Here is a 27,012-nt window from a genome sequence, read left to right on the forward strand (position 1 = left end):
ATTTATTATATACTAACTAATAAAGCAGTGTGCTGCATGATTGGTGTAACCATAGTTATTCTTCGTTTTTACCCGATTAATAATATTAATAGGTGAATCTTAAATGTCCAGGATTACATGCATTGCACGGTTTCCATACAAGTTAATACTTTTAGAGCAATAGCAATAAGAAGAGCCATGTCTCTGCAACCATTTATCAAATTAACAAATATGAAATTTGTAATGCAACCATTTATCAAATTAACAAATATGAAATTAAAAATTGGACAAAAGCTGAAGAAAGTTTGAACATACAAATAAAGTGGAATAAGCCGTATATATAGACGAAATAATAATAATAATAAATGCGGCTCGGCTCGGCACGCAATAGGCGCTAAGAGACCGCCTAGCACCACTAGCCCAAGCCGAGCTCTCGGGATTTTCTCTGTCCTCTTCTCGGCAGGACAATAGGCGCTCAGCCAACCGCCGAACCGCACGCCGGTGGCTGGGCCGCCTATTGCTATCGCTCTTAGTTCGTATACATCAGTGTGACTAGAATATAAATTTATAATGCAACCCTTCGTCCATAAATAAAACTTCCATTTTATCTTTAGGTTTTATGAAATGTAAAAAAATGTTGAAGTGTAATTCTATCATATTATTATTATATATTCCTTTCTTGATGTCCATAAAAAAATAATCTGAGAAAATGGGTTTTAGTAATAGTATGAAATTGGTAAAGTATAATTAAATTGGTAAAATATAAATAAGAAAGAGAAAAATATGAAATTTTATGAGAGAAAGATAAAAGATGAGCAATAAATTAAAATAACTTTTTGTTTTTAGTATGAGATTAATTCAGATGGATGAGCGTAATAAAATGATATATTATTTTTTGTAGATAAAGAGAGTACTAATTTTATAAAACACGGATTAGTTAGCAAATAGCATAAAATTCATTTAACTGCAAGGAGCAAGCAGACATTTAAAATGCAGTCGAGCTCGTGGGCCCAGACATGTAAATTGGCGCGTCATTAACTTCCTCAATTTGAAACCACAACGGTATTCATCGCAATTTCGCTTCTTCCAAAGGTTAATTACGTCATTCACAAATTTCAATGAAATTTTCTGAAACCACGTCACTTTTTTCTAGAGTTTAAACATCGAACAAGTTATCCGTCAACACGTACAAAGAGAGCCTCAGCAACTGGATTTTGATAAAAAAAATTTGGTACTACTATTTTTTTACCTTTAAGGCTTCAACACCAACCTCCAGATCTCAGCCGTCAAAACTATGAATCAACGGTGTATATATGGTCACGTGGGACGCTTGAATAATATAATTTCCCCTTAATTGCAATCCCTTACAATTTACAAACCCTAAAATTTTCCCTCTCTCTTCGCGGAAAAAAATAAAATTAATAATTTTGTTTTTCGAAAAAAGGAAAAGGTTTTGGGAAAAAAACAAAATAGACAAAAAAGAGCAGTGAATCAAATTAGGGCTTCAAATCAAAGCTGGAAATTTCTCCTTTTCCCCATTCTCTCAATTCCTTTCGAATTAGAACTCTCTCATGCTCTATCTCCACTTCTCTAATGGCGTGGGCGCCGTAATTCTGATTATAGGTACAGTTCATGTCTATATGTCGCCGGATACATACTTGCATGTATAATCTGTGCATTCATTGTCTTGCTTTTTCCTAATTTGGTTATCAAATCGGCATATTTTGATAAATGAATTGCCTTTTGGTGTAATACAAAAGAGTTTGATAGGTTATTCATGGATATTTTTCTTTTTCTTTTCGTGTGAAATTTGTGGCAGATCTAAGTGGGACATGAAAACACAGGGGATTGTGTAGACTTGATTAAATTGAGGGATTATTGATGGAAAACAGCAAAAAAAAGTCTGGTGGCGTTGAAATTCCTAAGAAAAACCGTTCATTAGATCTCAAGAGCCTCTATGAATCCAAGTTTTCTGAAGTGAGGAATAGTAAGAAGAAAGTTTGTGATGAAAATGATGGGGAAAATGTTAAAAAGAAAAAAAAGGAAGAGTAGGAAGGAGGTTCCTCTGAGTAGTTTCGAGAGTGATGCTAAGAGACGTAGGAAGGTGAGTTTAAATGGTGTGAAACCAGAACTAGAATTTAGACAAAATTTGAAGGGAAGCAGTGAAGGTCTACAGTTGCCTCTGGGAAATAATGGAAGTTCTTTTAATATCCCAAAGCGTCCAAGGGGTTTTGTTGGGAGGAAAAGGTTGAAAAGTGATCAAGGTTCTAAGCCGACCAGATGTTCTGATTCTGCTGAGTCTGCAGGAGAAGTCAAGGCTGAAGTTTCTAAATCTGAGGATGGGGAGGCCCCTAATGACCGATTAGCTCCGGTAACAACACCTTCCTCCGGTAATGACCGTGTTTCAACTGTGAGACCCAAGAGAAAGATAAACGGTTCAAATTCAAAATTAAAGCAGAAGTCTGATTCAAAACCCGCAGTGAAGTACAGTGGTTCAAACGTGAAATTAAAGCAGCAGGTGGGAGCTGAAGAAGTTGAAGATGACAGGAATGGCGAGTCTGGTTCAGCTTGCCATGCAGAGAAAGAATGTGATCCAGTTGTAAATAATAGAGTTCCACTGCGTAAAAGAAAGCAGAGTAACGGTCAGAAGAAAAAGGATGTAGTACTCAGCAAAGGTAGAGATGGTGCAGAGGCCAAAGCTAAGAAGTCTCAGCCTTCTATGGGTAGTTCATCAGATAGGCGCTTTGCTGATTTTGTGGATGAGGATGAGGATGATGAGGAGAATCTGGAGCAGAATGCTGCAAGGATGCTATCCTCACGGTTTGATCCAAGCTGTACTGGCTTCTCATCGAACAAGTCTTCTGTATCTCAAAAGGCTAATGGATTGTTGATTTCATCTTCATCTGCTCGTGATTCTTTTACCCGACGGGCCAAGTATTTTGCTGATGAGCCGTCTGCATCAGCTGATGATCAGAGCAGAACTCTTAGACCCAGGAGAGAGAGTGCAGGGAAAGGCGTCTCAAGGAAACGGCGCCATTTCTATGAAATTCTTGCCCAAGACTTGGACCCGTATTGGGTTTTGAACCGGAGGATAAAAATATTTTGGCCATTGGACGAGAGTTGGTACTATGGCCTTGTATATGATTACAATTCGGAAACTATGCATCATCGCATCAAGTATGATGACCGGGAGGAGGAAATTGTTAATCTCCTGGATGAGAAATTTAAGCTGCTGCTTCTCCCTGGTGAGGTTCCTGACAATTCGAGAACTCGAAAGCGAAGAAGGGTCAAAGATTTACATAGTGGACAAACAGCTCCGTCAGCTGGTGATGATAGCTGTACAAGGGACCCTCTTGATTCTAAACCGATTGCGTCATGGCTTGCTAGTCAATCTGAACATTCCAAAACTTCACCAAAATCTCCGAAGAGACAGAAGACCCTAACGAAGCACCTTCCTTTGATCTCTTCATTGTCCTCCAAGAAAACTGACAACTCAAATAGTGCTGTAGTTGACTCAACAATATTTATAAATAATCCAGATTGTGAATCTGCGTCAGTGGATAGCTTACTTGATGGCCAAAGGGGTAATAGTTCTCTACCAAGGAGCACACACACATCCCAAATTGAGAAACACGTGGTTTATGTCAGGAAGAAATACCGTAAGTCAAGTGAAGGAGGTAATTCTGTGTCTAGAGATGTCAGAGTGTGTAGAACTTCTCCATGGGTTGTACCGCCACTTTCACCTGTTAGTGTTGGTTTGCGACCTACTAAAGGAGGATCTGGCAAGCGACTATGGTCGTTTGATGGTCAAGGCAAATTAAGAGTAAAAGATGTTTCGCTGGAATCAGAGCAATTCAAATTCGAGATATGCCTACCTGTATTACCATGTCTAGAGACTTTATTTGAATTAGGGAACTTTTCACTGCTTCATGACATATTTATGCTTCAACATGGGGTGTTGGTGGCTAGCTCTCCTGCTGTTGTCCTGGAAATACTTTTTATTGATACTAATTTTGGCATGAGATTTCTCTTATATGAAGGCTGCCTGAAGCAGGCAGTAACCTTGATCTTCCAGATCTTGATTGTCTTTAGTCAATTTGATGAAAAGTGGAATGATGATATGAAATTACCTGCAACCTCAATAAGGTTCCAACTTTCTAGTTCTCAAGATGCAAGGAAGCAGCATGTATTTGCATTTTACAGTTTCTCCAAGCTAAAAAGTTCAAGATGGCTTTACCTGGACTCAGAGATTCTGCAACATTGTTTACTCATTAAACAACTTTCCATCTCAGAGTGCACGTACGACAACATTAAGGAACTTGAATGCAGGAATTTCCAGTCTCAAAAACTTTGTAATGGTTTAAAACACTCTTCCAATGAGGTATTCTCTCATCTTACTTAGTATTTATTTTCTATTTATACTTTTGAAATAATGGTTTATTTTCCTATTTTTTTCTCCACAACTGCGAAAGTAATAGCTAGATACTGGGGTGGGGCCTGGAAGTCACCATTCCTCTGTTATTTAACAGTAATGGTTTTCCTTCTTTAACTTCCAGGGTTTCAAATATGTGCCTGGCATTTTGCCAATGGGTGTTACCCGAGAAGCCCGTAATAAAAGGATGACTCGATCTGCCTTTAGTCTGGCTACAAAGCTTGGAAAAGTGCCTCAATTTGCTCTCTCCTTTTCTGCTGCTCCAACTTTCTTTCTCGCTCTACATCTCCAGCTACTTATGGAACATAGCTTTGCTTGGGTTAATCTCCAACATCAGAGTGCTCTTTGTTCTTCAGAAAGTTCCGATGATATTTGTCAACCAGGTGCAGAATGTGCTCGATTTAAGCCGAGATCCAGTGCTTTTCAAGATGGCACTATTGGTAATCAAATCAGAAAAATAGATGCAGAAGCTCCTGGTCTGAATGGATTTCAACGAGCTCCAGGAATGAGTGTTGTCTTGGCAAGCAATGCTGCTGAGAACACTGGTTCCTCTAAGAAAATACAGAGGGGGAATCCAGATAATGATGAAAGGGGTGGATGTTTCAAAGAATTTGCTGGAAATGCATCCGAAACTATTAGTCAATCATGTCAGCATGAGCCTAGGAAAGAAGCGCATCAACTGATTGATGTACACATACTTCCATCTATGCCAACTTCCATCACATCTCAAACACCTGACCCCAGAAGCGATTCCACACCAGGTGGCATGAGAATTGAAATTCCTTCTTCTGAATCAGGGCAGGTCTCTGATATGGATTGGAATGTGCATGACGGCTTTATTCATACACCCAACACTATTGGCTTCAGAAGTTCGTGGCAGCATGGTGGAAGCAACTCAGTTTCTTCTCCACATAAACCAACAGCTTGGCCTGACAGAAGCCCAAACTTCAAGGCCAATGGATTCAGTAATGGACCAAAGAAGCCACGCACTCAAGTTCAATACACATTGCCTTTTGTAGGTTGTGATCTTAGTGAAAAGCAAAAATCACCAAGCACAAAATCTCTACCTTGCAAACGAATTAGGAAAGCTAGCCTCAAGAGGATATCTGACGGTTCTGTTAACAACTGGAAAAATGCGGAGTTGCTTACATGTGTTGCAAATGTTCTAGTCACCACTGGGGACAAAGGATGGAGAGAATGTGGGGCACATATTGTTTTGGAAGTTGATGAACATAATGAATGGAGATTGGCTGTCAAACTTTCTGGGGTTACAAAATATTCCTATAGGGTTAAACACATTTTACAGCCTGGGTCTACCAACCGCTACTCACATGCTATGATGTGGAAAGGAGGGAAGGACTGGGTACTAGAGTTTCCCAACCGGAGCCAGTGGATGCTTTTCAAGGAGATGCATGAGGAATGCCACGATAGGAATATCCGTGCAGCATCCGTAAAGAATATCCCCATCCCTGGAGTACGTCTGGTTGAGGAGAGTGATGATCATGGAAGTGAAGTTCCTTTTGTTCGGAATCCTATAAAGTATTTCCGACAAGTCCAAAGTGATGTAGAAATGGCAATGGATCCTTTGCATATTTTATATGACATGGATAGTGAGGATGAACAGTGGTTGATGGCACACAATAGTCGCGCTGACAAACATGATGAGATATCTGAGGAGTCCTTGGAGAAGGCGATAGGCATGTTTGAAAAAGTTTCCTATTCTCAGCATCGGTTGAACTTCACAGATGAAGAAATTGAAAAGCTTCTGATTGGAATGGGGTCAACTGGGGCTGCGAAAGTTATACATCGATACTGGAGGGAGAAGAGGGAGAAAATTGGCATGTCTTTAATAAGACATCTGCAGGTATGTCGAAAACTCAGTTAATCAAATTGTAGAATTTCTAGCATTACATATCGTCTGTTAAATACTTTTTGTCATATCTAATACACTAGACTGTTGAATAATTTCTCATTTATAGCATGAATGACTTTTCAAATGCATTTTAGCTGTGTCCCTGGACCAGAAAGAAAGGAGAAGCATCAATGAATGACTTCTTTTAGAAATATAATCCTCTGTGACATGCATGCTTTAAGTTGATCTCATAGATTTTATTGTTTGTTGGTACCTTGTCTCTTCAGGCAAATATATAGAGCTCTTGGATCATGTATCTGATTAAACCCATGACATTAGGTAGGGATCTGGAAATAATTATATAACTGAGAGCGGCTCTTGTTATTTTCCCAAGCCTGTCGAGCAAACTTTGACATGCCTCTCAGTATCCTCTTTCAGAGATGAAAATAAAGCTAGAGACTTAAATGGTCAAATATATGGTGTAGTAGTTCATAGCAGCCTCAGAGCTGTTATATACGAGTGATGTCATCTGTCATGTATGCATATAGTCTTTCGTATTGTTGCTCCTCGACTCATTGCTGCTATTGTTTTGTACTCAGCCTCCACTTTGGGAGAGGTATCAACAACAGCTGAAAGATTGGGAGCACAAGGTTTCTCCTGGATTATATGCCTTTTCTGCTGGTAGTCAGGGGAAGGTTCCTCCTGAAAAGCCACCCATGTTTGCATTTTGCTTAAGACCACGGGGCTTGGAGGTTCCCAATAAGGGATCCAAACAACGGTCTCACAGGAGACTTCCAGTTTCTGGACACCATCATGCTTCCTTGGCGGACCATGACGGTTTTATTTATGGTAGTATTCACTTCTTTCCTGTTGTAATTGTCTCCATGTTTATTAATAATATTACCATTGTCCTTTCTTTCTGGAAGCCATATCCAATCTGTCTTCTCTTCCATGATCACCTTTATGTTAGTTACCTATTAACACTCTATCATGGCAGGGAGGAGATCCAATGGCCATGTTTTCGGAGATGAGAAGATGTTGTACGCAAGCAGTCTCCATCACGACTATTCCGATGTTTCACCATCTACGAGGGTACTGTCTCCACGAGATGCACATTTCTACTTGAGCACCGGGCCGTCAGGCAGCCCGAAGTTTTATAAGAACAAATCAAAGAAGCTCGGATCATACCCCTCTTATAGCAACCAGCAGATGATCCCCTACACCACCAGGTCAACAGGGAAGAGAAGCGCGAGCCAGCAATGGAACACGGGTGTGCCCGAATCACCCGGTCAGAGGCCTTATTTCCTCGAAGGACCAGATAGTTACAATCTTCCCGAGTTCCGGGTACGTGAAGCATGTGGCGCAGCGCAGCTCGCGCATAAAATGGCCAGGCTCAAGAGGGAAAAGGCTCAGAAGCTGTTCCACAGAGCTGACACAGCTGTCCACAAAGCTGTGGTTGCTCTGATGAATGCAGAGGCCGTCAAAGAGCCCTTTGATGGCGACTCGATCGACATAAATTAGGAAAGAAGACGGCTTGGTTCTTATTCCGGTCGAGGAGAATAACTCTCCCATCAGCTGAGAGGGCACGATCCTCATCGTCTCCGTCTCCGTTGTGGGTGCATAGAAAGCCGCGGCTTTCCGATAAGTGAGTTTCGATACTTTGTCCATAGTATAAAAAGTCATTTGTAGCGTGATGGCTGGGCAAGAATTTGTAGATGGCGACCTGTCACCTCTGCCTAGTCTGATACAAAAAGGTCTCTCCGGCTCCATCATATCCTCACTGTCAAGGACTCAAGGGCAGTTTTGGTAGACGCATGCTTCTTTTTCTTTTTTTTTTCCAGCCAAAATGATGCAAGAGGCGCCTGGAATTCTAGTATTCAATCGCTGTACATAATTTTGTTGCCTTTTTTGCCCTCTTCATGGTTTTCTAATTTCTACTGAAATTATTAACCTTTAGAATTAGGCTTTAGTGCTGAATATTGAAGGAGTTAGTGGCCCAAAATAATACACTGTTGATTGCACTATGGTTACGAGATGTGATCCATCAAACTCGTCGTGTTGGTCCAGAAAAAAAGGTTTTATTTTATGAATTTAAGCAATAATTAATTTTGTATAGTATTTGCAGCCAGTTCAAAAACGTTATGAACAGTTTGTAGTATCTGATTTTTAACTAGGTGAATCAATTTGGTAGGGTAGAGAATTTATCTATCTTTGAGTTACTACTATATGATTTAAAATGTGTGTTTTTGTCATGTTTTTTAATTTATCTTTCCTTTCAAGTAACTATAATTTATATTGCTGCAATATTTCATCAAGTGCATCAATATTTTAGTTACTACAATTTCTCACTCAATTTTTTGACTTCGGCGTTGCCCTAGAAAACCCAATTGAAATTTTCCCAATAAAGAGAGGACAAAACTAGTATTATAAGATTTGACTTTTGAGCAAAAAATGTACTCCCCCTAGTTAAGTGGGCTGGGCCGGGCCTGTCTGAGATGAGTTGTACATAAATTTATTTTTTCTTTCATTTATGTTTTACTTAGTGAATAAAAGTATAAAACTAGTACTATTATAAGATTTGACTTTTGAGCAAAAAATATACTCCCTCCGTTAACGAATAGGAGTCTCATTTATTTCTAGCACAAGTTTTAATAAATATTGAGAAAAGTGAGTGGAAGAAAGTTAGTGAAATACTCACTCTGTTCCATAGTAGTTGATGCATTTCTTTTCGGCAAGGAGATTAAGAAAAAGTTGTGTTAAGTGAGTTAAGCAAATAGAGAATAAAGTAGGAAAGGAAAAAGGTAGAGAGATGAAGAGAGAATAAAGTAAGATAGAGTAAAGTAAGTGAGAAGAAATGTGTTGACTTTTACTAAAAAAGCAAATGACTCTACTATTATGGAACGTACCAAAATGGCAAAATGACTCCACAACTAGGAAACGGAGGGAGTATAATACTAGTGGAATGTGAGTGGCCTTTTTACCATATATGGTGATTATGAACAAGACTTCTATTCGTGGACGGACCAAAATAGAAAAATTAGACTCCTATTCGCGGACTGAAGAGCATCAGTTAATGCTTGTGAATCTCATAGCTGTACTTTAATAAATCAGTTGACTCAGGGAGTATAAAAAAACATGGTCCTTTTCCCTTCTCATTAAATCACGTAACTTCTACCTAATCAGAAAGTAGATGTTTTGAGCATTTAGTATATTACTACATGAGTCAAACCAACGGTGAATCCAAATTACAAGTCCAAATAAAGTCTACTAATTAATGTTGTGGCCTTATATATAGAGCTCCCATCTTCTGCACTCTGCAGCAAAAAAAAGAAGAAGATGAAGTTGGCCGTCGTAGTCGTCTTGATTTTGATGGTCCTGGGAACTGGTGTGGATGCACAGAGATTGTACAGCTGCTGGGGTGGGTGCTACAACAAGTGCTTCATACAAGGAAGAAACACCATGACTATATCTCAGAAGCTTGCATGTAAATTTTCATGTCTCAAGGCCTGCATACCTTCTACTCCTACTGATTATGCCTACTATTGTCGCCGTCGTTGCTCCCTCAAACGATGCAGGCAGCTTATCACTGGTCCCTACTCTCTCTCTCTCTCTCTCTGTTACGAACTCTAATTTCTCGTATCGGTTGCGATTGGCCAACTGATGTGGGGTTTATAGTCTTTTGAAATGAGTTATCTTGTTTTGTTTTGTTCTGATGTTATACTATTTCTTTCTCTCATGTGATTATTGATTTATTGCAGATGGTCCAAAATTGGAGGAATGCTTTGGTAGGTGTACTGATTTCTGCAGTGACAGTGTAGTAGCTCCATGAATCATTTTTGGCTGCCTTAATTTGATGTAAAATGGTTGGCTGTTGTGATTGATGATCCTTCATCTTGCAATGAAATAGTTCACTAGTTTACTATTGCATTTTTCCAATTTCATCTTACATCACATGGATTTATTCAATCCTAGCAATAAGTCTCTAATCCGTCATGATAAACAATCGATTAACATATACTCATTTCATCCCATAAGAGTGTACACATAATAAACAATCGGTTAACATATGCCCATTTCGTCCCACAAGAGTGTGAATAATCCACCATTAAGTACGTTCCATAAAAATGTGCGTACACCAACTTTGTACACTATTTCAAATATGAACTCCTAATTTCTAAACCCCACTTTCCAAGCATATTCACAATTTTACAACCAAATGGTCCACCACTATTCAGTCTCGGCCTCCATTTGCAAAGAACACTCACCTTAAAATTTATTAAAGGGGAAATAGCCATTTAAATCATCAAGTTTAGTCAAAATCTGATATATTCCATAAAATTTGAAATCCGCTAATTAAATCACGAATTTCAATTTTTCTAGTTTATCCCATGAGTCAGAATTTTAAGTGGAATCTTTGTTGATGTGGATTGAGATTTCAAGATAGATTGAAATTTAAATCACCACAAGGAGTTTGACCTTAAAGTTGGATTGAAATTTCAAAATGCATTTCAATGTAGAGATGCAAATATTCCACTTAAAATATTACCAATGGGATGAACTAGAAAAATTGAAATTTTGTGATTTAATTAACTGATTTTAAACTTTGTGGGATAGACCAGATTTTGACCAAACTTAAGTAATTTAAATGGCTATTTACCTTTTATTAAAATACGTCGTATTGAACCGGAGTGTACACGTGCTTACGGGACAGAGGAAGTACATAATTCTTCTTTATCGATTTGGGCTAATCATGAATACTAAACGTAGCGATCAAACCAAGACTCCGAGCACGACTTCACCTCCTCCGCCCTCCTCACCCGGAGCAACAAACGCACCACCATCCCACACAAGAACCCTAGCGCCGCGCTCGACCCGACCAACGACACCGCGGTGCAGACGAGCATCACCAGCGCCTCGCTCTTCGTGCTCATATATCCCTAGCTCACATGGCAAGCTCAATCCCAGCAAAGAGCAACAAAACCCCCAACACTCCCACAGGAAACTGCACCAAAACCTTCACCAACGAGCCCCCCAGTGCCAACCCTAGCCCCAACTTGGCCACCCCTAACAGCGCCACGCAGCCCCCTGACCGGCCTCCGAATTGATACTGCCCGGTCAGCCCGCCCGCCCCGTGGCAACACGGCATTGCCCCGAACCAGCACCCGGTCAGGTTCATTAGACCGACGGTGATCGAAACCGACGTCGCTGAGACGTCCTTTTCCGGGAAGAGATCGGAGGAGAGCTTGCAAACGGCGATGACGGAGTTGAGGATCGATAGCGGCAGCTGTGGAATTGTGCCTTTTATGAACCCTTCCTTCCATGAATGCTTCGAGATTTTGATTACATTGATTTTCGACGGCCCGAATTTGAAGTGATTGATTGCTTGAGGTCCTCTCGCGATGGCGAGGATTAGCCCTAACAAAAAAATTAGGAATGCAGATGGAATCGATGTGATGAATTTTAGGAATTTTCTACTTCTCCTTTGATTTGGTCGATCGATTTCGATTTCGATTTCGTCGATTTGGTTGGTTTCTGTTTCGGTTTCGTCGCCGGAGCCATTGATGAGGAGGATGAAGGAGACGCAGGCGAGGGCGAGGATGAGGCCGTCGAGGCCGAGCCAGGGGCGGTCGCCGGCGGATTTGGATTTGGCGAAGTTTTGCTCGGATTTGATGTATTTGACGGCGGTGATGGCGAAGGAGAGGCCCTGGGCGAGCTGGATGCCGCGGACGACGGCGATGGGGATGAGGTTGTAGGCGAGGTGCATGAGGCCGGTGGCGCCGAGGAGGAGGAGGGCGGCGGAGGTGAGGATGCCGGCGGCCATGACTTCTGGGATGGCGAAGGAGAGGTTGGAGATGGCGACGGCGGCGATGGATTTCATCGGCTGGACGGGCATGGGGACGCCGTAGAGGGCGCCGGTGAGGAAGTTGTAGAGGCCGGTGAAGATGAGGGTGGTGCCGAGGTGGAGGTTTTGGGAGAGGGTTAGGGCTAGGATGACGGCAGGGCCGTCCCGGCAAAATCAGAGGCCCTGTGCAAAAATCTAAAATGAGGCCTACCACTATAGAAAAAAAGACAATGCATTTTAAAGCTATATAATAATTAAAGAAAAAAAGACAATGCATTTTAAAGAAATATACTATAGAAAAAAAGACAAATTGATGCGTTTGCGCTGCTCCCAATCGCAATGGCCGACGATGGCAGGCGCTGCAGAAGCGATCAACGATGGCTCTGGTGAGCTGGTCCCTGTTGCGGCGTTTGTCGATGAGGAACACCGAACACGAACAGGCGGCTCTCAGGTCTACGATCGGGAAAAGAAACCGATCAGAATTGGAGTCACGGTGCTAGAAAAAGGTCTGGGCGTTGCTATACAAGAGAAATAGCTTTGTTGGGCTGAAAAAATAGGAATACATGTATATGGGCTGAAATATTTCAGGCCCCTGAAAATTGGGGGCCCTGTGCGGTCGCACAGGCCGCACGGGCCAAGGGACGGGCCTGGATGACGGGGATGTAGGTGCCGAGGTCGCCCATGGTGCCGTTGAGCTCGCCCCATTTTGATGGGAATGCCAGGTTGTGCCGGAGTTTTTGCGCGAGGTGAAATGGGGATGGGGATTGTAACACCCGTAAAAAAAAAAAGAAAAAAAAATCAAATAAATCTAATTAAATCTTTTCCTAGTTGACTTGGTCAAATATATTTCTCTAAACCATATCACCAAACAATTTCCCCATATCTATACTCCCTAGAATCTCTCCAACCACCAAATCCGTCAATATCTGTCAGATTTGCTTATATATATCCAATCAATCCCACGATCTTTCTACACATAAATTCAATACCAAGAAAAACCAGGAACTAAAATTTAGAGAAAGAACCGAGTTGGAGAAGAGAGTTTTCTGCCGCCTAAGAAGGTAATCACCGATCAATTCCCAGCCTTGATTTCCTTGCATTCATTTAGGATAACTCTAATTTTGGAGCATGAAATCCGTAGTATTCGGACAATAGGTTCCGATGCATGTTTGACTAACCAAACAAACTCCTTTTTATACGATTCTTTTTTCTGAGTAAACCTTAAGGTGTCTTCTGTGTGGTGTGTGAATTTCAACCTATTTGGACGAAAGATGTATTTTTGGTGAATTTTTTAAGTTGACTGCGCAGTTTTGCCAGAAATTGTTTTTCTCGACCAGGGAGTTACGTTTTCGATTTGACCGACCTAAAAAGATTATTTTGATGTGAAATTTTAATTGAATGATATTTTATGTGTCTACTGTATTTTGGAAAAGTTTCAGCCCCAACGGAGACCGGATGAATTTTAAATGATTTTTACAAACCAACCGCGCAATTCTGCCAGTTTTGTTGGTAGGTGAAAATATCACTTGTTGCTAAGTTTTAATGAATTATATGATGCATGTATGATTTAAGAAGGTATCCTATGGCATGATTATGTGTAACACGTTGAGAAGTATTATGGCATATTTTTCCTTATGTTGATGAACGTTCGGGAATGGGCAATCTAAGAAAACGATGAAAGGAACGATAGGACATGCATGATAATTGTAATAATGGAAAACCTAATTGTGTGGTGATATTGACAAGGGTTGTTGCACGTACGAGGGTACCAAGAGTAAAAGGTTGCGTAAAGTCGTGATTGTGCGGTATAAGCAAGCGAGGTGGGCTTTCTTTTTAAATAAGGGCAATGCCCAAAGTATATTTTTATGTGAAAATGATATGAATATTTGTCATGCCGTGTTTTGTTTTATTCTATGGAACCTATCTGATGTGGCTTTTGCCATCAATGGATAATCGAATTCGGGTCTGTCTAGGGAGTGAGTCCCTATTCAGGCTAGTGTACACCAATGGGGATCGTGAGCCGTCTTTTGGGTCGGCCGGTCTAGTGACTTGGAATGTGGCCACGTTCCTTGTCATCAATGGATCAGATATGGGAGATAGCTATGGGAAAATGGTTGATCAAGTGAGTTTTACGATGGAAATGATTTTAGTGTCTTGGGCGATTTCTAAAGTTAAAACCCCAAGGTCACTCAATGGTGGCATGATAAATACTTTTTATAAAATGTTTTCGGCATGAGTTCACTGAGTGCATCAAGTACTCAGCCCTGCTTTTCTTTTTAAAAATTGCAGGTTGAGCGTGACGGGCGCGGTGGGTGTTGAGCAAGACCGTTGAAGAAATTAAGTGTTTAGAATGTGTCATGTCTTCACACGTGGCATATTCCTTCTCTCAAATGCTTCCGCTAAGTAGTTGTCCTTCTTTTGAGTTCTTGTATCGTTGAGATAATATTCATTTTTGAGTTGTTGATTGTTGAGATACTCTGATTTTATTCGAGCGATTCCCATTGTTTCGGGCTATGGTTGAGTTGTGTTGTTTTCCCCTTTCTTCCCCGCTTCTTTAACCCTCCCCTAGTCGCGATCAACCGTGTTTTCTATCCTTAGAAAATGCGGGCGTGACAGGGATGGGGAGGTGGCGCCGATGCCGGAGTTGTGGGGCTGCGACTCCATTGTTGTTTTTATTTAATTTAGTAGGTTTGAGATTCGTATCCTCGTCTTTTTGACTCTTGACCTTACAAAGGCTAGGAATACCACTGCAACTCCATTGTTGTCAGTTGCATTGAGGTTCTTGAATTTTGCATGTGAAACGATGATATGTATATACACACAATTAGTAGTAGTAAAGAAAATGATTACTAGTCCTGAATTAAAATAAATAAATTAATGAGATTCATGATTTTATTATTAGCTTGAATCAATGAAAAAAATATAGTAGTAATGCAAATACTCCATATAATTGGATATGAATTCAAATATCAATCAACACAACTCCAAGCGTCCCAAATAAACTTTTCCCCAAAAACAATGTTTGTAATTGATTTGAGTCTTGCCATGATAATATAACTCCACTTGAGATTAAGATCTTCAAAACAAAAGTTAAAAATAAGATTAATAAAATTGTGAATAACAATTTTAGGCTACAAATTTAAAATTACTAATACTTACTAGGTGGTGTAATATGTCTAATAGCGAGTGCATAGTATAGATACATCGGTGCACTTATTCCGTAAGGTAAACCGTGTTTTTCCCACTGGTAAAAAAAAATGTTTTACTGCCTCGAAACACTTTGGTTTGATCAAATTTGGCCCTGATATTTCATCTTTATAGTCCTTAAACATCTGAATAAAATTAAGTTAAATAAAAATACTAATTAAAAATAAAAGTAATTAAAGTATATTAGGAAGACATACCTTTTCAAGCTCCAGTATTCCTTTAACTTTCTCTTTAATTATGAGATCCTTACACTCACTTTTTGGTGAGCATAATTTTTCAGGCATCAATTTGCGGTCAAATGTGGAGACTTCGAGAGAGGTTAGATTTCAGTTTATATTTATGATTAATGTATTCTTTTGAGTTAATCTAATATTGAAGCACGGACACAAAGTAAAGTAATATCTCAACTATTGTTGAACCATAAATGTTGTAGATGCTTATTGTGCCATTTAGATAGTGCTTTCACCATAGCTAAACCCGAATTATTTATAGTTGATATGTTTGAAATTGATGACTTGGATCTCATCAACGCATTTTCTTATCTACGAGCATTACCACCTAAGTTAAATTTATCATGAAAATATTTATAGATTTTTCTTTCATGTTTTTACTATTCTAGAAAGAATTTATAGAACGTTTCCTTTTCTTTATTTATATTTATGTTATATAATTGGAATTTTCTTCCAATATGTTTTATCTTCTAAAATTTACTCCTTTTCAATCCTAATTTATGAGATGTTTTTGATGCATCTGTAGCTATCCATTTCCACCACTAATTTCATGTTATTTGGCAGGTTGCTCATCATCTACGCACATATGTACTGGCTTGTAAGCTCATCCCGATTCACTGGAGGGGTTGCTCGTCTTTGGTTGATTTCATGTCATCATCTCTCAGATAGCGTGTTCTGCGTTCACTCGTGTTTTACGAGGATAGAATGTTTATACGCCACTCAAATTTGACTTTGTAAGTTAAATATACGTTTGACTTCAATTTTATATGACAAATAAAATATGAGCAAGATGGAGAATAAACATAGAATAATGATGAGGGGCCAAATATATGTATACAGTATCCCTTAAAAGTTTGAGAGGCCGTTTGTGAAAAGAGTAATAGCCTCTGATGGGGTACGAACTAAACCCTAATGGCAAGCCCAATAACAGTGACGGCCCATCAGCCCAGAGCCCAAGAAAGAGTATCTGTTCGGCACCAAAGAGTTCGGCACGACCAAAGAGTTCGGACTCAGCCTACAGCTCGGTAAAAGCCGACCAGTCAAGCTCTCCTCTCAGATCGGCAAGAGCTGATCGGTAAAGTCCAGCAGTTCGGTCTCAGCATTCGACCGAACTAGGAGTTAGTGGACTCATGAAAGGCCTCCACGACCTCCGCTATACCCACGATCTATTTAGTGGTACGAAGCAGTTATTGAGCAGTTATTGCTCACCCACGATCTTGTTAGTGGGGCTGCAAACCACGACCTTAGTTCAATGTATAAATAGAACTTAGATCAGATAGAAAAGGGTTAAGCTCTCTAGAGGTAAAATAGCATATAGCAAGTCTGTGTTGTAAGCTGTAATCCCAGATCAAGCAATACAATCTTGCCCTCCCTTCTTCCCGTGGACGTAGATTTACTTCGGTAAATCGAACCACGTAAATTCATTGTGTCGTAGTCTTTATTCTCTACCAGCATTTACAAACATCAGAAATTCGCGGATCCATCACTGGCGCCGTCTGTGGGAAGCAGAGAACAAAATTTGTGATAAAGCGAATTTTTGATCCATTTTTTCCGCCCAAAAAATGCATACCAGATCGCAGAGTACCCGTATTCCTGCCCGTGAGAACCAGGAGGAAGCCAATCCATCCCATAGGTCTGGAAAACAGCCTAGGGATAAATCCACCACCAGTTCTCATGGCGAAGGAACAAGCCGCTCCAAAAATCGTCCCACTGAATCTTCCCAGCAGCCCGATTTGAATGAGGCTGTCAAGCAGTTTTTGGCGGCGAAGCAGGAGGAATTCTTAACCTTCCTGCGAAGAAGCCAAAAGCAGCCGGAGACGAAAACGACGGATTCTCCTTCCCCCTCCGCACAAGAAAGTCACTACCGCAGTAGTGTCGCATCTCCCAGGAGAAAGAATCCCCGTCCCCCACATGTTCCAGCTCCTCCTCGGTACCGGAATCACAGGAGAACTCAATCTCCTCCATACCGACGAGATATCGGATTCGCCGTGTACGGAGCACTGAAGACTCCGTTCTCGGACGACATCACCCGAACTCCCCTACCACAGAACTACCGAACTCCGTCGATGACTTACGACGGGCTCGTGGACCCTCACGATTTCTTGGGGCGCTATCAATATAACATGGCGAACCAGGGTCTCAACGAGGTCCACATGTGCAAGCTGTTTCCCGAGCTGCTCATCGGGAACGCGAGAAGGTGGTTCGATAGCCTCCCCCAGGGCAGCATCAGATCTTACCGAGATCTAATGGATGCCTTCCACAGGAGGTTCTTTCAGAAAGCGGAAGCCCGAATCACTTCGGCTCAGCTGCTTTCCATTCGTCAAGGTCGCGACGAAAAAATCAGCGACTTTATGACAAGATTCCACAAGGAATGCCTGCAAGTAGACGATCTCAACGATCTGCTTGTCATCTCGGCATTCCAAAATGGAATCCTGCCCGGAGCTCTCTACAGGAAGCTCGTTGAGTGCGGTCCGCAGACAGCTCAGGAAATGTGGGACATTGCGGACCAGTACTCCCGGGCCGATGAGGCAGACCGTCGCAAACGGTCGTTAGACAGCTCATCGTCCCGAGGAGACAGAAGGAAGCCCGATCATAGCGATCAGGGGCATCCTCGCCGGACTCCATTTGAAAGAATTCAAAGGGCTCCGGTGCAAGACAGATTGGGACCTCGTCTCAATCCCGAGAAGTCGCCCGCTCAGTTCGTACCGCTGAACAAGCCGAGAGCGGAAATTTTCGAACTGCACTCTGACCTATTCGAAAAGCCAAAGCGGATGACGAAATCAGCCGCGCGCCGACCACAGGATAGCTACTGCTCCTACCATCAAGACCACGGTCACGACACTGAGGAGTGCAGAAACCTGGCTGCAGGTATCGATGTTCTTGTGAAGGCAGGGACATTGAAAAAATACCGAAGCAAGCAGCCAAAGAAGAATAAAAAGCAGAGTGGTGCGAACTGCGCTCCTCAGGATCCGAAAAGGCAGCCGGATCCCGAAGACGACGACGAGCCGCAATATGATGGAGTAATCCAGACTATTGACGCTCTCCCTGCCGGGAAGACCAAGTCGTCCCTAAAGTCAGAACGCAGAGGCTCCAATCGAGAGGAGCCAACGCATAAAAGGCTGAAGCAGGACGAAGTGATTACGTTCTCGGCTGCTGATCCCGTCCCGGCCATCTCTCCTCACCAAGACGCCATTGTCATCCAAGCCGGAGTGGCAAACAAACTGATCCACAGGGTGTTTGTGGATACAGGAGCGTCGGTTAGCATTCTTTTTAAAGAGTGCTTCGACAAACTAGAAGTGGACCCAGCTCGGCTCAGTCCGGCTCCGCTTCCCCTGAAGAGCTTCACCCAGGAGGACACCCGCCCTGAAGGTATTATCAGCCTTCCGATCACGGTGGGGAAAGCGCCTACTAGCTCCAGTACGATGATTGAGTTTTTCGTGGTGAAAGCTCGGTCCCCGTACAACGTCATCCTGGGAAGAGACTGGCTCAACACAGTTCGGGCCGTTTGCTCCACCTATCACCTCACCATCAAGATCCCTACTAAAGGAGGGATAGCGGTCATCCGAGGTGACCAAAAGAGAGCAAAGGAATGTCTGCAAATTGCGCTTAGAAGTGCCGAGCAGTCAGATCGGCACCACCAAGCATAGCAATCACAGCAGCCGGAGTCAGAGGCGATGACCGAAGTCATACCGGAGCCGAACTCGATGACAGTTCAGCTGTACGAAGACGATCCATCCAGAACGGTTAAGATCGGCTTCGCGGGAACGCCCCTACTTCGGGAAAAAACCATCCAGCTCCTCAAGGAGTATAAAGACGTCTTTGCATGGTCTCCGTTGGACATGACCGGAGTGCCCCCCGAGGTAATCACTCATCGGTTAAATATTGATCCTTCAGTCCGGCCGATAAAACAGAAGCAAAGACTCTTTGCGGCAGAACGAAGTCAAGTCATCCATGACGAAGTCCGTCAATTATTGAAGGCGGATGTGTTATTCGAAGTGAAGTATCCTTCGTGGGTGGCCAATCCTGTCATGATCAAGAAAAAGGAAGGAGGATGGCGGATGTGCATAGATTTCACCGATCTAAATAAGCACTGTCCCAAAGATTGCTATCCCCTTCCGAACATAGATAAAAAAGTAGAAGCTTTGATAGGCTGTGAAATTTTTTGTTTTCTTGATCTGTACAAAGGATACCATCAAGTTTTAATGGATGAGATTGACGCTTCAAAAACGGCCTTCATTACTGATTTCGGCATTTTCGCTTATAAAAAGATGCCATTCGGTTTAAAGAATGCCGGAGCCACTTATCAAAGGATGGTAGACAAGCTTTTTCGGCACCTGATTGGAAAGGAGGTCGAAGTGTATGTTGACGATATAGTCGTCAAAAGCAAAAGCACCTCGGAGTACGAGCACAACCTCAAGTCCACTCTCGACGTGCTCAAGAAAGCCAACCTCAAACTTAATCCCCAAAAGTGTACCTTTTTGGTAGATTCGGGAAAGTTTCTGGGTTGTTGGGTTTCAAAGGACGGACTCAAGGCAAACCCCTCAAAAGTTCAAGTCGTTCAGAACATGGCAATGCCGAAGTCCATACATGACGTGCAAAGGCTAACCGGATGTCTAGCCGCACTGAATCGATTCCTTTCCCAAGCAGCCGAAAAGCAACTGCCGTTCTTCAAGGTGTTGAAAAAGGCACCAAAGTTCGAGTGGGGAGCCGAGCAGAAAAAGGCCTTTGACGAACTCAAAAGTTATCTAGCCGAGCTTCCTATTCTCTCTGCTCCAACCGAAGCCGAAGTAATATTCTTATACTTAGCGGCATCGGATCAAACCATCAGCGCGGTGCTTGTACGAGAAGAAGGCCTAAAGCAGCTTCCCATCTACTTTACAAGCCGAGCATTAAGAGGTCCAGAAACAAGGTATCAACCTCTGGAAAAAATTGCTCTGGCATTAGTAAATGCAGCAAGGAGACTGCGGCCATACTTCTATGCTCACAAGGTATGCGTCTTAACTGATCTGCCACTTCGGCAAGTGTTGACCAAACCAGAAGCATCAGGCAGAATCGCCAAGTGGGCTATAGAGTTGGGAGAGCACACAATTGAATATCTACCTCGGAAAGCCATCAAGGGACAAGCCTTGGCAGATTTTCTTGCAGAAGCAAAGTTCGATCAAGCAATTCCTGTTATTGCCGAACAGAAGAATTCTGCCAATGCCGAACTAGCACAGCCCTTGGAATCCGAAGTAGAGCCGCCGGACTGCTGGAGCGGATTCGTAGATGGAGCTTCAAACAAGATGGGAAGTGGAGCTGGTATTTTACTTGTCGCTCCCGACGGACACGAGGTAACCTACTCACTTCGGTTCCTATTCCCCACTACTAATAATGAAGCCGAGTACGAAGCCCTCCTGGCCGGACTCCAGTTAGCGCAAAGTCTGCTCGTCAAATCTCTCAAAGTCCATTGTGATTCACAAGTCATAGTAAATCACATGTTGGGTACAAGTGAAGCTCGTGACGAGAGAATGAAGAAGTATTTGGACAAAGCGCAAAGCATCAGCCGAAGTTTCTCCTATTTTCGGATAATCCGCATTCCCAGAGCGGAAAATAGCCGAGCAGATACCTTAAGTAAGTTGGCCTCAGATCCGAGCTCAAAGGCGGAAGAATTAATGCATCGAAGCATTGATGAAGCCGAGGTACATTCAGTATCTAGCTCGCCGAACTGGATGACGCCGATCTTGCAGTATCTGGATCAAGGACAATTGCCCGAGGATAAGAGAGAAGCTCGGAAGATCACGTGCCGAGCACTTCGGTACGAACTTCATGAAGGAGTCCTCTTTAGAAAGTCTTACCTCCAGCCGTTATTGCGGTGCGTAGGACCAGAAGAGACGGACTACATCCTCAGAGAAGTTCATGAAGGATCGTGCGGTAGCCACATCGGAGCCAGAGCTTTAGCTAAAAAAGTTCCGAGATGGGGATATTATTGGCCAACCATGGTACAAGAGGCAGTGCAGCTCGTCAAGAAGTGTACGAAGTGCCAAATTCATGCAAATGTCCCAAGGATGCCGCAGACCGATCTATACATTATGCAAAGCCCTTGGCCTTTCATGCAATGGGGCATAGACATAGTGGGACCACTTCCTCAAGCTCCTCGGCAAATGAAATTCCTTATCGTTGCCGTGGACTACTTCACGAAGTGGGTGGAGGCTGAACCATTAGCTACGATAACGAGCTCAAAGGCATTGGACTTCGTCTGGAAGAACATAGTGTGCCGATTTGGCATACCCCACATCCTCATCTCGGATAATGGGACTCAGTTCACCGACAAGACGTTCAAGAATTGGTGCCAAGAGCTGAACATTCAACAGCGGTTCACTTCGGTCTCCCATCCCCAAGCAAACGGACAAACGGAAGTAACGAACCGGATTCTGGTGAAAGGGTTAAAAGCTCGGTTAGAACAAGCCAAAGGACAATGGGTAGAAAATCTCCCTCAAGTCCTATGGTCCTACCGAACTACGCCCAAAACCTCCAACGGTGAAACTCCGTATAGTCTGGTGTACGGCACTGAAGCCGTAATTCCGGTGGAGATCGGCGTACCCAGTCCCCGAACTCTAAATTTCTCCTCAGAAATGAATGACGACGGACTGAGAGCAGAACTAGATCTCGCCGAAGAAAGAAGAGAATTGGCGTGCATAAAAGCAGCCAAGTATAAGGAGCAAGTAGCCCGGTATTATAACCAAAGGGTGAAAAAGCTTCAATTTCAAGTGGGAGATCTCGTCTTGAGAAACAACGAAGTAAGCCGAGCAGAAAAGCTGGGCAAACTCGAACCCACATGGGAGGGTCCATATCGGGTGTCAGAAGTCCTCGGCAAAGGGTCTTATAAATTGACTCACATGTCAGGAGAACAAGTACCCCGAACATGGCACGTCTCCAACCTCAAGAAGTTCCACTTGTAAGAGACAAAGTCCGGTCAGTCTGTCTTGTGTCTAGTTCGGTCATAGGGGTACATGTTTTTATTTGTTTGTTTTTTACTTGTACCTTTTACTTGTCGTTTTATAAAAAGTTTAAAGTCTTTTTTTCTTTCATCTTTTTCATTTTTTTCTCTATTTGTTTTGTCTCTATGTGCTTGTCGTCTCTTACAAATGGTACCAAGGTATATCGTTCTTTAAAGACTGATCCCCTTTTTAGATCGATTATTAAAGACTATTGTGAGTCCAAGCTTCCAAGGAGGATACAAGACCGCAATTCAGCTTAACAAGCACTTCGTCTGAAACGAACTGCAATAAGCCAACGATTGTGAGTCCAAGCTTCTCAGGAAGATACAAGACCACAATTCGGCTGAAGAAATAAGCACTTCGTCTGAAACGAACTGCAATAAGGGAAAGTCCGATCCACGCGATAAACCTCGCCGAATTAGGACGACCAAGTTCGGTCAAAGAAGTTTACCTCATAAGACCGGGGACGACCATGTCTAGTCAAAGAGGTTTACTGCATAAGACCACTTCGGTTAACTGGGAAAGTCCGATCCACGCGATAAAACTCGCCGAATTAGGACAAGGGAAAGTTCGATCCCGGCGACAAAAATCGCCAAATTAGAACACAAACCAAGTCCGGTCAAAGATGTTTATTTCATCAGACCAAAGACGAGTCCGGTCAAAGATGTTTATTTCATCAGACCAAAGACGAGTCCGGTCAAAGATGTTTATTTCATCAGACCAAAGACGAGTTCGGTCAAAGATGTTTATTTCATCAGACCAAAGACGAGTCCGGTCAAAGATGTTTATTTCATCAGACCAAAGACGAGTCCGGTCAAAGATGTTTATTTCATCAGACCAAAGACGAGTCCGGTCAAAGAAGTTTACTTCATAAGACCAAAGACCAAGTCCGGTCAAAGAAGTTTACTTCATAAGACCAAGGACAAGTACGATGAAATTTTTTCGCTAAGCTGTAAATACAGTGTTAGAAGCGAAAACAAAATTTCATTTTTCAAATCTTGTTCGGCATACAACTCCGCTACCCTACAAAATGGCGTTACGCTATTACAAAGGACTATTCTACTGTCCAGGGTTGCTGAAGTTAAGCCACCTATCTGCAAAATCCTCTGGAAGCCGAGTTCGGTTATTCCGAGCAGATGAAGAATAAGCAGGTCGACGAGATGCTATCCTCGACCCAACGCCTCTTCCCCGAGCCCGAGAAGTCCTAACACCTCGGCGATGAAGAGTCTCTGCAATAAGCATCTGCTGATCTTGCTCGCTCATAGTCACAACTCCTCGGCGAATTTCAGTCCGTCCCTGTCTTGACGATTCCGGTTGCTCCTGAGCCCGTTCTCGTCTTGACGTTTCCGGCTGTTCCGGAGTTCGTTGTTGACTGGGAGTAGGATTTTGAACAAGGGAACCAGAGGTTTGATCTGGAGTGCGAGCATCTGTTGGCACGATATGCCGAAGGAATCTTTCTATGGAGGGGCGCCGAGAAAGAACAATGTTGTACCGAGAAGCCCAGCGCCGCAATGATTTCACAACTTGTTGGCAAGCCGAGCTCTCCAGCGCATTGTTCCTCCGGAGTACATGATATTCCTCCCACAGTTCGTCAACTCGACTCTGAACATCTGATATGGTCACTCCCCCGCGCACACGGATGTAATCCTCGTACGCAGTCCTCTCAGCAATGGTCGTATTCAGCTCGGCCTCCAGATCCTTCTTATCGGACTCTAAGTCCTTATTATCGGCCTCCAGCTTCACTAAACGAGCCAGAAGCTCGTCATTCTTCGTCTGATCGGCTATAGCTCTTTTCTCAGCTTCGTCTAAAGCCGAAGAGTACAGCCGTTTCCAGTGAAGTATCTCCATCTCCTTGAGTACAAAGCAGCTATATTAGTTCGGCAGCTGTACCGAGCAGATAGTAAAATACAACAGGAATAAAGGCGAGTACGAAAAGCTATACGAAGACAGGTGTAGAGAATTTTTCATTCACAAGGAAAATTTTTTACACTAGGAGGGCTTCTAGGCCATTTTACAAGGAAGAAACTAGACTAAGAGAAGGGAGACGAAATCATACTCCACCAGCTTCGTCTCCGGCTCCTTGGTCTGGTTCAGCTTCTTTCTCCTGAGCTACCTCAGCCTCGGCCTCGCATCCTGCCGGCCTCGCCTCCGCCTCCTGATCGGCTTCCTTCTCCGGATGCCCGGCCCGCTCGACTTCGGCCTCCAGCTCCAGCGGCTCGGCCTCACCCTCTCCGTTGTAAGTCGAAGCGGGTGAAACGGGTCCCACGGAGGCAAAGATAGCCTCCAGGTTCTCGTCCCGATCAGCTCGACAACTCCGGACTCGGTCTGCAGAAAGCAGGACCGAGGATGAAGCGAGCTCCTCAAGGAGCGGCAGATTCTGAAGCCGAGCTGCTATCTCTCGGCTGTACAGAGGCAGCACGACGTCGGCCCCCTGCTCGCCCTTATCGGCAATTAGCCTTACCAGACTACCGACAAAGGCCGAGAACTGGCTGCTCAAAAAGAGTTTCTCCGTGTAAACACGGAGAGCCTCCCCTTGGGCAACCACGGCAGCAGCATCCCTCCGTTTCGTCTGCTCCCGCTGGATGACGAGCTGGTTTTTGGCAAACTGAGCTTCATCCTGGGCCGAAATCCTAGCAGCTCTGGCCTTCTCAAAGTTAGCCTCAGCCTGTTCGGCCCGATGACAAGCAGCCGCCAACTTCCTCTGCATCTCAGCATAGTCATTGGACGCTTTGGAGAGTTCGACGGCGACAAGCTTGGAGAGCATATCGTTCCTCTGAAAATGAATAAAGAAAAAAGTCAACAAAGGGGCCACAAAAAATACAAGAAAAAAGCAAGGCCAGAAAATCAAGAAGAGAATTCACCTCGGCGAAGTCCGTGGGCCATAAAAACGGCTCACAGATATGTTCCGAAGGAGGCGCCAAGACCACGTCTTTCTCTGGCGCTCTCGGGGGCTTCTGGGCCTTCCCCTTCCCCTTTGCCGAAGTCGACTCCGGCTTCTTCGGATCCGAAGAGGTTTTTTGCCTTTTCGGAGTCCTCTCGGCATCAGACGCCGAGCTGGTGGTATTCGGCCTCTCCGGCTCCTTGGACTCCGAAGATTTGCGGCTAGCCTTATTCAGCATGTACACTGCCAAAAAGCAAGAAAGCAAAGTCAGATTTTCTTCGTTAAAGCAGTAGAGCATAAAGATAAAGAGAAATCCTCACCCTCGGCCTCTTCGTCCGAAGACGAGATGTCGAACACGACGTCGCCCTTGACGAGCTCAGACTCCGTGTATTGTTTCCTAACTATGGGAATCTTGTTGAGCTCGCCATCGAGCTCGTCCAACGGTTCAGGCCGAGGATGACGGATAACGGACTCCGGCCCTCTCCAGGGAAAACTAGGAGCCGCGGTCCTATCATAGTAGAAGAAGCGATTTTGCCACTTCGGCCACTTCGTTTTACAAAAGGCCCTAAAGGGCTGTAAGGGGATCAAGTAAAACCAAGACCCCTTCCTCTTAAATTGAAAGAATTTAAGGATCGCCTTCAAAGACAAATCCCTTCCTAACCTACGGAGTTCGGCAGCGAAGGCCGACAAGTGCCTCCAAGAGTTCGGAGTCACCTGGCCTAAAGGAAGCTGAAAAAAATCTAGTAAATCTATAAAGGCAGAAGGGAGGGGGAAACGAAGCCCGCATTCTAAGCAGGCCTCGTACACGGTGGCGTAACCCTCCGGCGGGGAGTCAGCTCTATGATCACCGTCAGGTACCACCGCCCTCCCCCCAGGAAAAAAGTATTTTTCGGGTAGGGATATCACAGTATCCTTACTCAAAATACTATGGAAATACTCTACGGTCTTCTCCCCGGACTCTTTCCGGCTAGAAGACCCCTTGCCCCCTTTCCTACCGCTACCCGACTCCGAAGAGGAAATAGAAGCCATTTTTCTTACTTTTTGAAGGTGAAGAAAGTCTGAAGAAGCTCTTGAAAGCGGAAGAAAATTTCTCGAGAAAGAGAGAGTATAGAAGACGCAACAGCAGAAGTGTTCAAATGAGGAAGAAAGAGCATATTTATCAGATTCGGGAAAGATTTCGAAATCGTTGCGCCGTTTCGAATCCCACCTTTTCAGGATTCAACGGCCGGATTTTACTGTCGCATTTAATGCAGGCACGCGCAAGGCACGTCCCCTGACGTCAGCCTCCCCCTTACCATTATCCAGAATGCCGAAGTGACTCACCTCGCCGAAGTGATTCACTTCGCTTTTCGGGGGGGGTAGTGATGGGGTACGAACTAAACCCTAATGGCAAGCCCAATAACAGTGACGGCCCATCAGCCCAGAGCCCAAGAAAGAGTATCTGTTCGGCACCAAAGAGTTCGGCACGACCAAAGAGTTCGGACTCAGCCTACAGCTCGGTAAAAGCCGACCAGTCAAGCTCTCCTCTCAGATCGGCAAGAGCTGATCGGTAAAGTCCAGCAGTTCGGTCTCAGCATTCGACCGAACTAGGAGTTAGTGGACTCATGAAAGG

The 27,012-nt window shown here is 43.6% G+C and overlaps 1 protein-coding gene and 1 pseudogene across 1 annotated transcript; one reads left to right on the plus strand and one right to left on the minus strand.

Moving 5' to 3' along the window:
• The first annotated feature begins 1,452 nt into the window (after positions 1-1,452).
• Positions 1,453-8,546, plus strand: LOC121784662. The gene is made up of 5 exons (XM_042182857.1): positions 1,453-1,602; positions 1,799-4,360; positions 4,536-6,275; positions 6,863-7,112; positions 7,261-8,546. Exons 2-5 carry the CDS (start codon positions 1,985-1,987, stop codon positions 7,782-7,784), a joined length of 4,890 nt encoding a protein of 1,629 aa, XP_042038791.1. The 5' UTR covers positions 1,453-1,602; positions 1,799-1,984; the 3' UTR covers positions 7,785-8,546.
• A 2,474-nt stretch (positions 8,547-11,020) lies between these two features.
• On the minus strand, positions 11,021-12,803 carry LOC121784415 (annotated as a pseudogene).
• Positions 12,804-27,012: the final 14,209 nt, after the last annotated feature.

This window comes from Salvia splendens, chromosome 21, assembly GCF_004379255.2.
Source record: "Salvia splendens isolate huo1 chromosome 21, SspV2, whole genome shotgun sequence".
In the NCBI taxonomy this organism is placed as follows: domain Eukaryota; kingdom Viridiplantae; phylum Streptophyta; class Magnoliopsida; order Lamiales; family Lamiaceae; genus Salvia; species Salvia splendens.

What these genes read in the sequence shown, in the direction of transcription:
- LOC121784662 (XM_042182857.1), top strand. Translation starts at nt 1,985, where the DNA reads ATGAAAATGATGGGGAAAATGTTAAAAAGAAAAAAAAGGAAGAGTAGG. An exon ending in TAAAACACTCTTCCAATGAG is followed by an intron (nt 4,361 to 4,535) that starts GTATTCTCTCAT and finishes TTTAACTTCCAG; the next exon opens with GGTTTCAAATATGTGCCTGG. An exon ending in CCATGACGGTTTTATTTATG is followed by an intron (nt 7,113 to 7,260) that starts GTAGTATTCACT and finishes CTATCATGGCAG; the next exon opens with GGAGGAGATCCAATGGCCAT.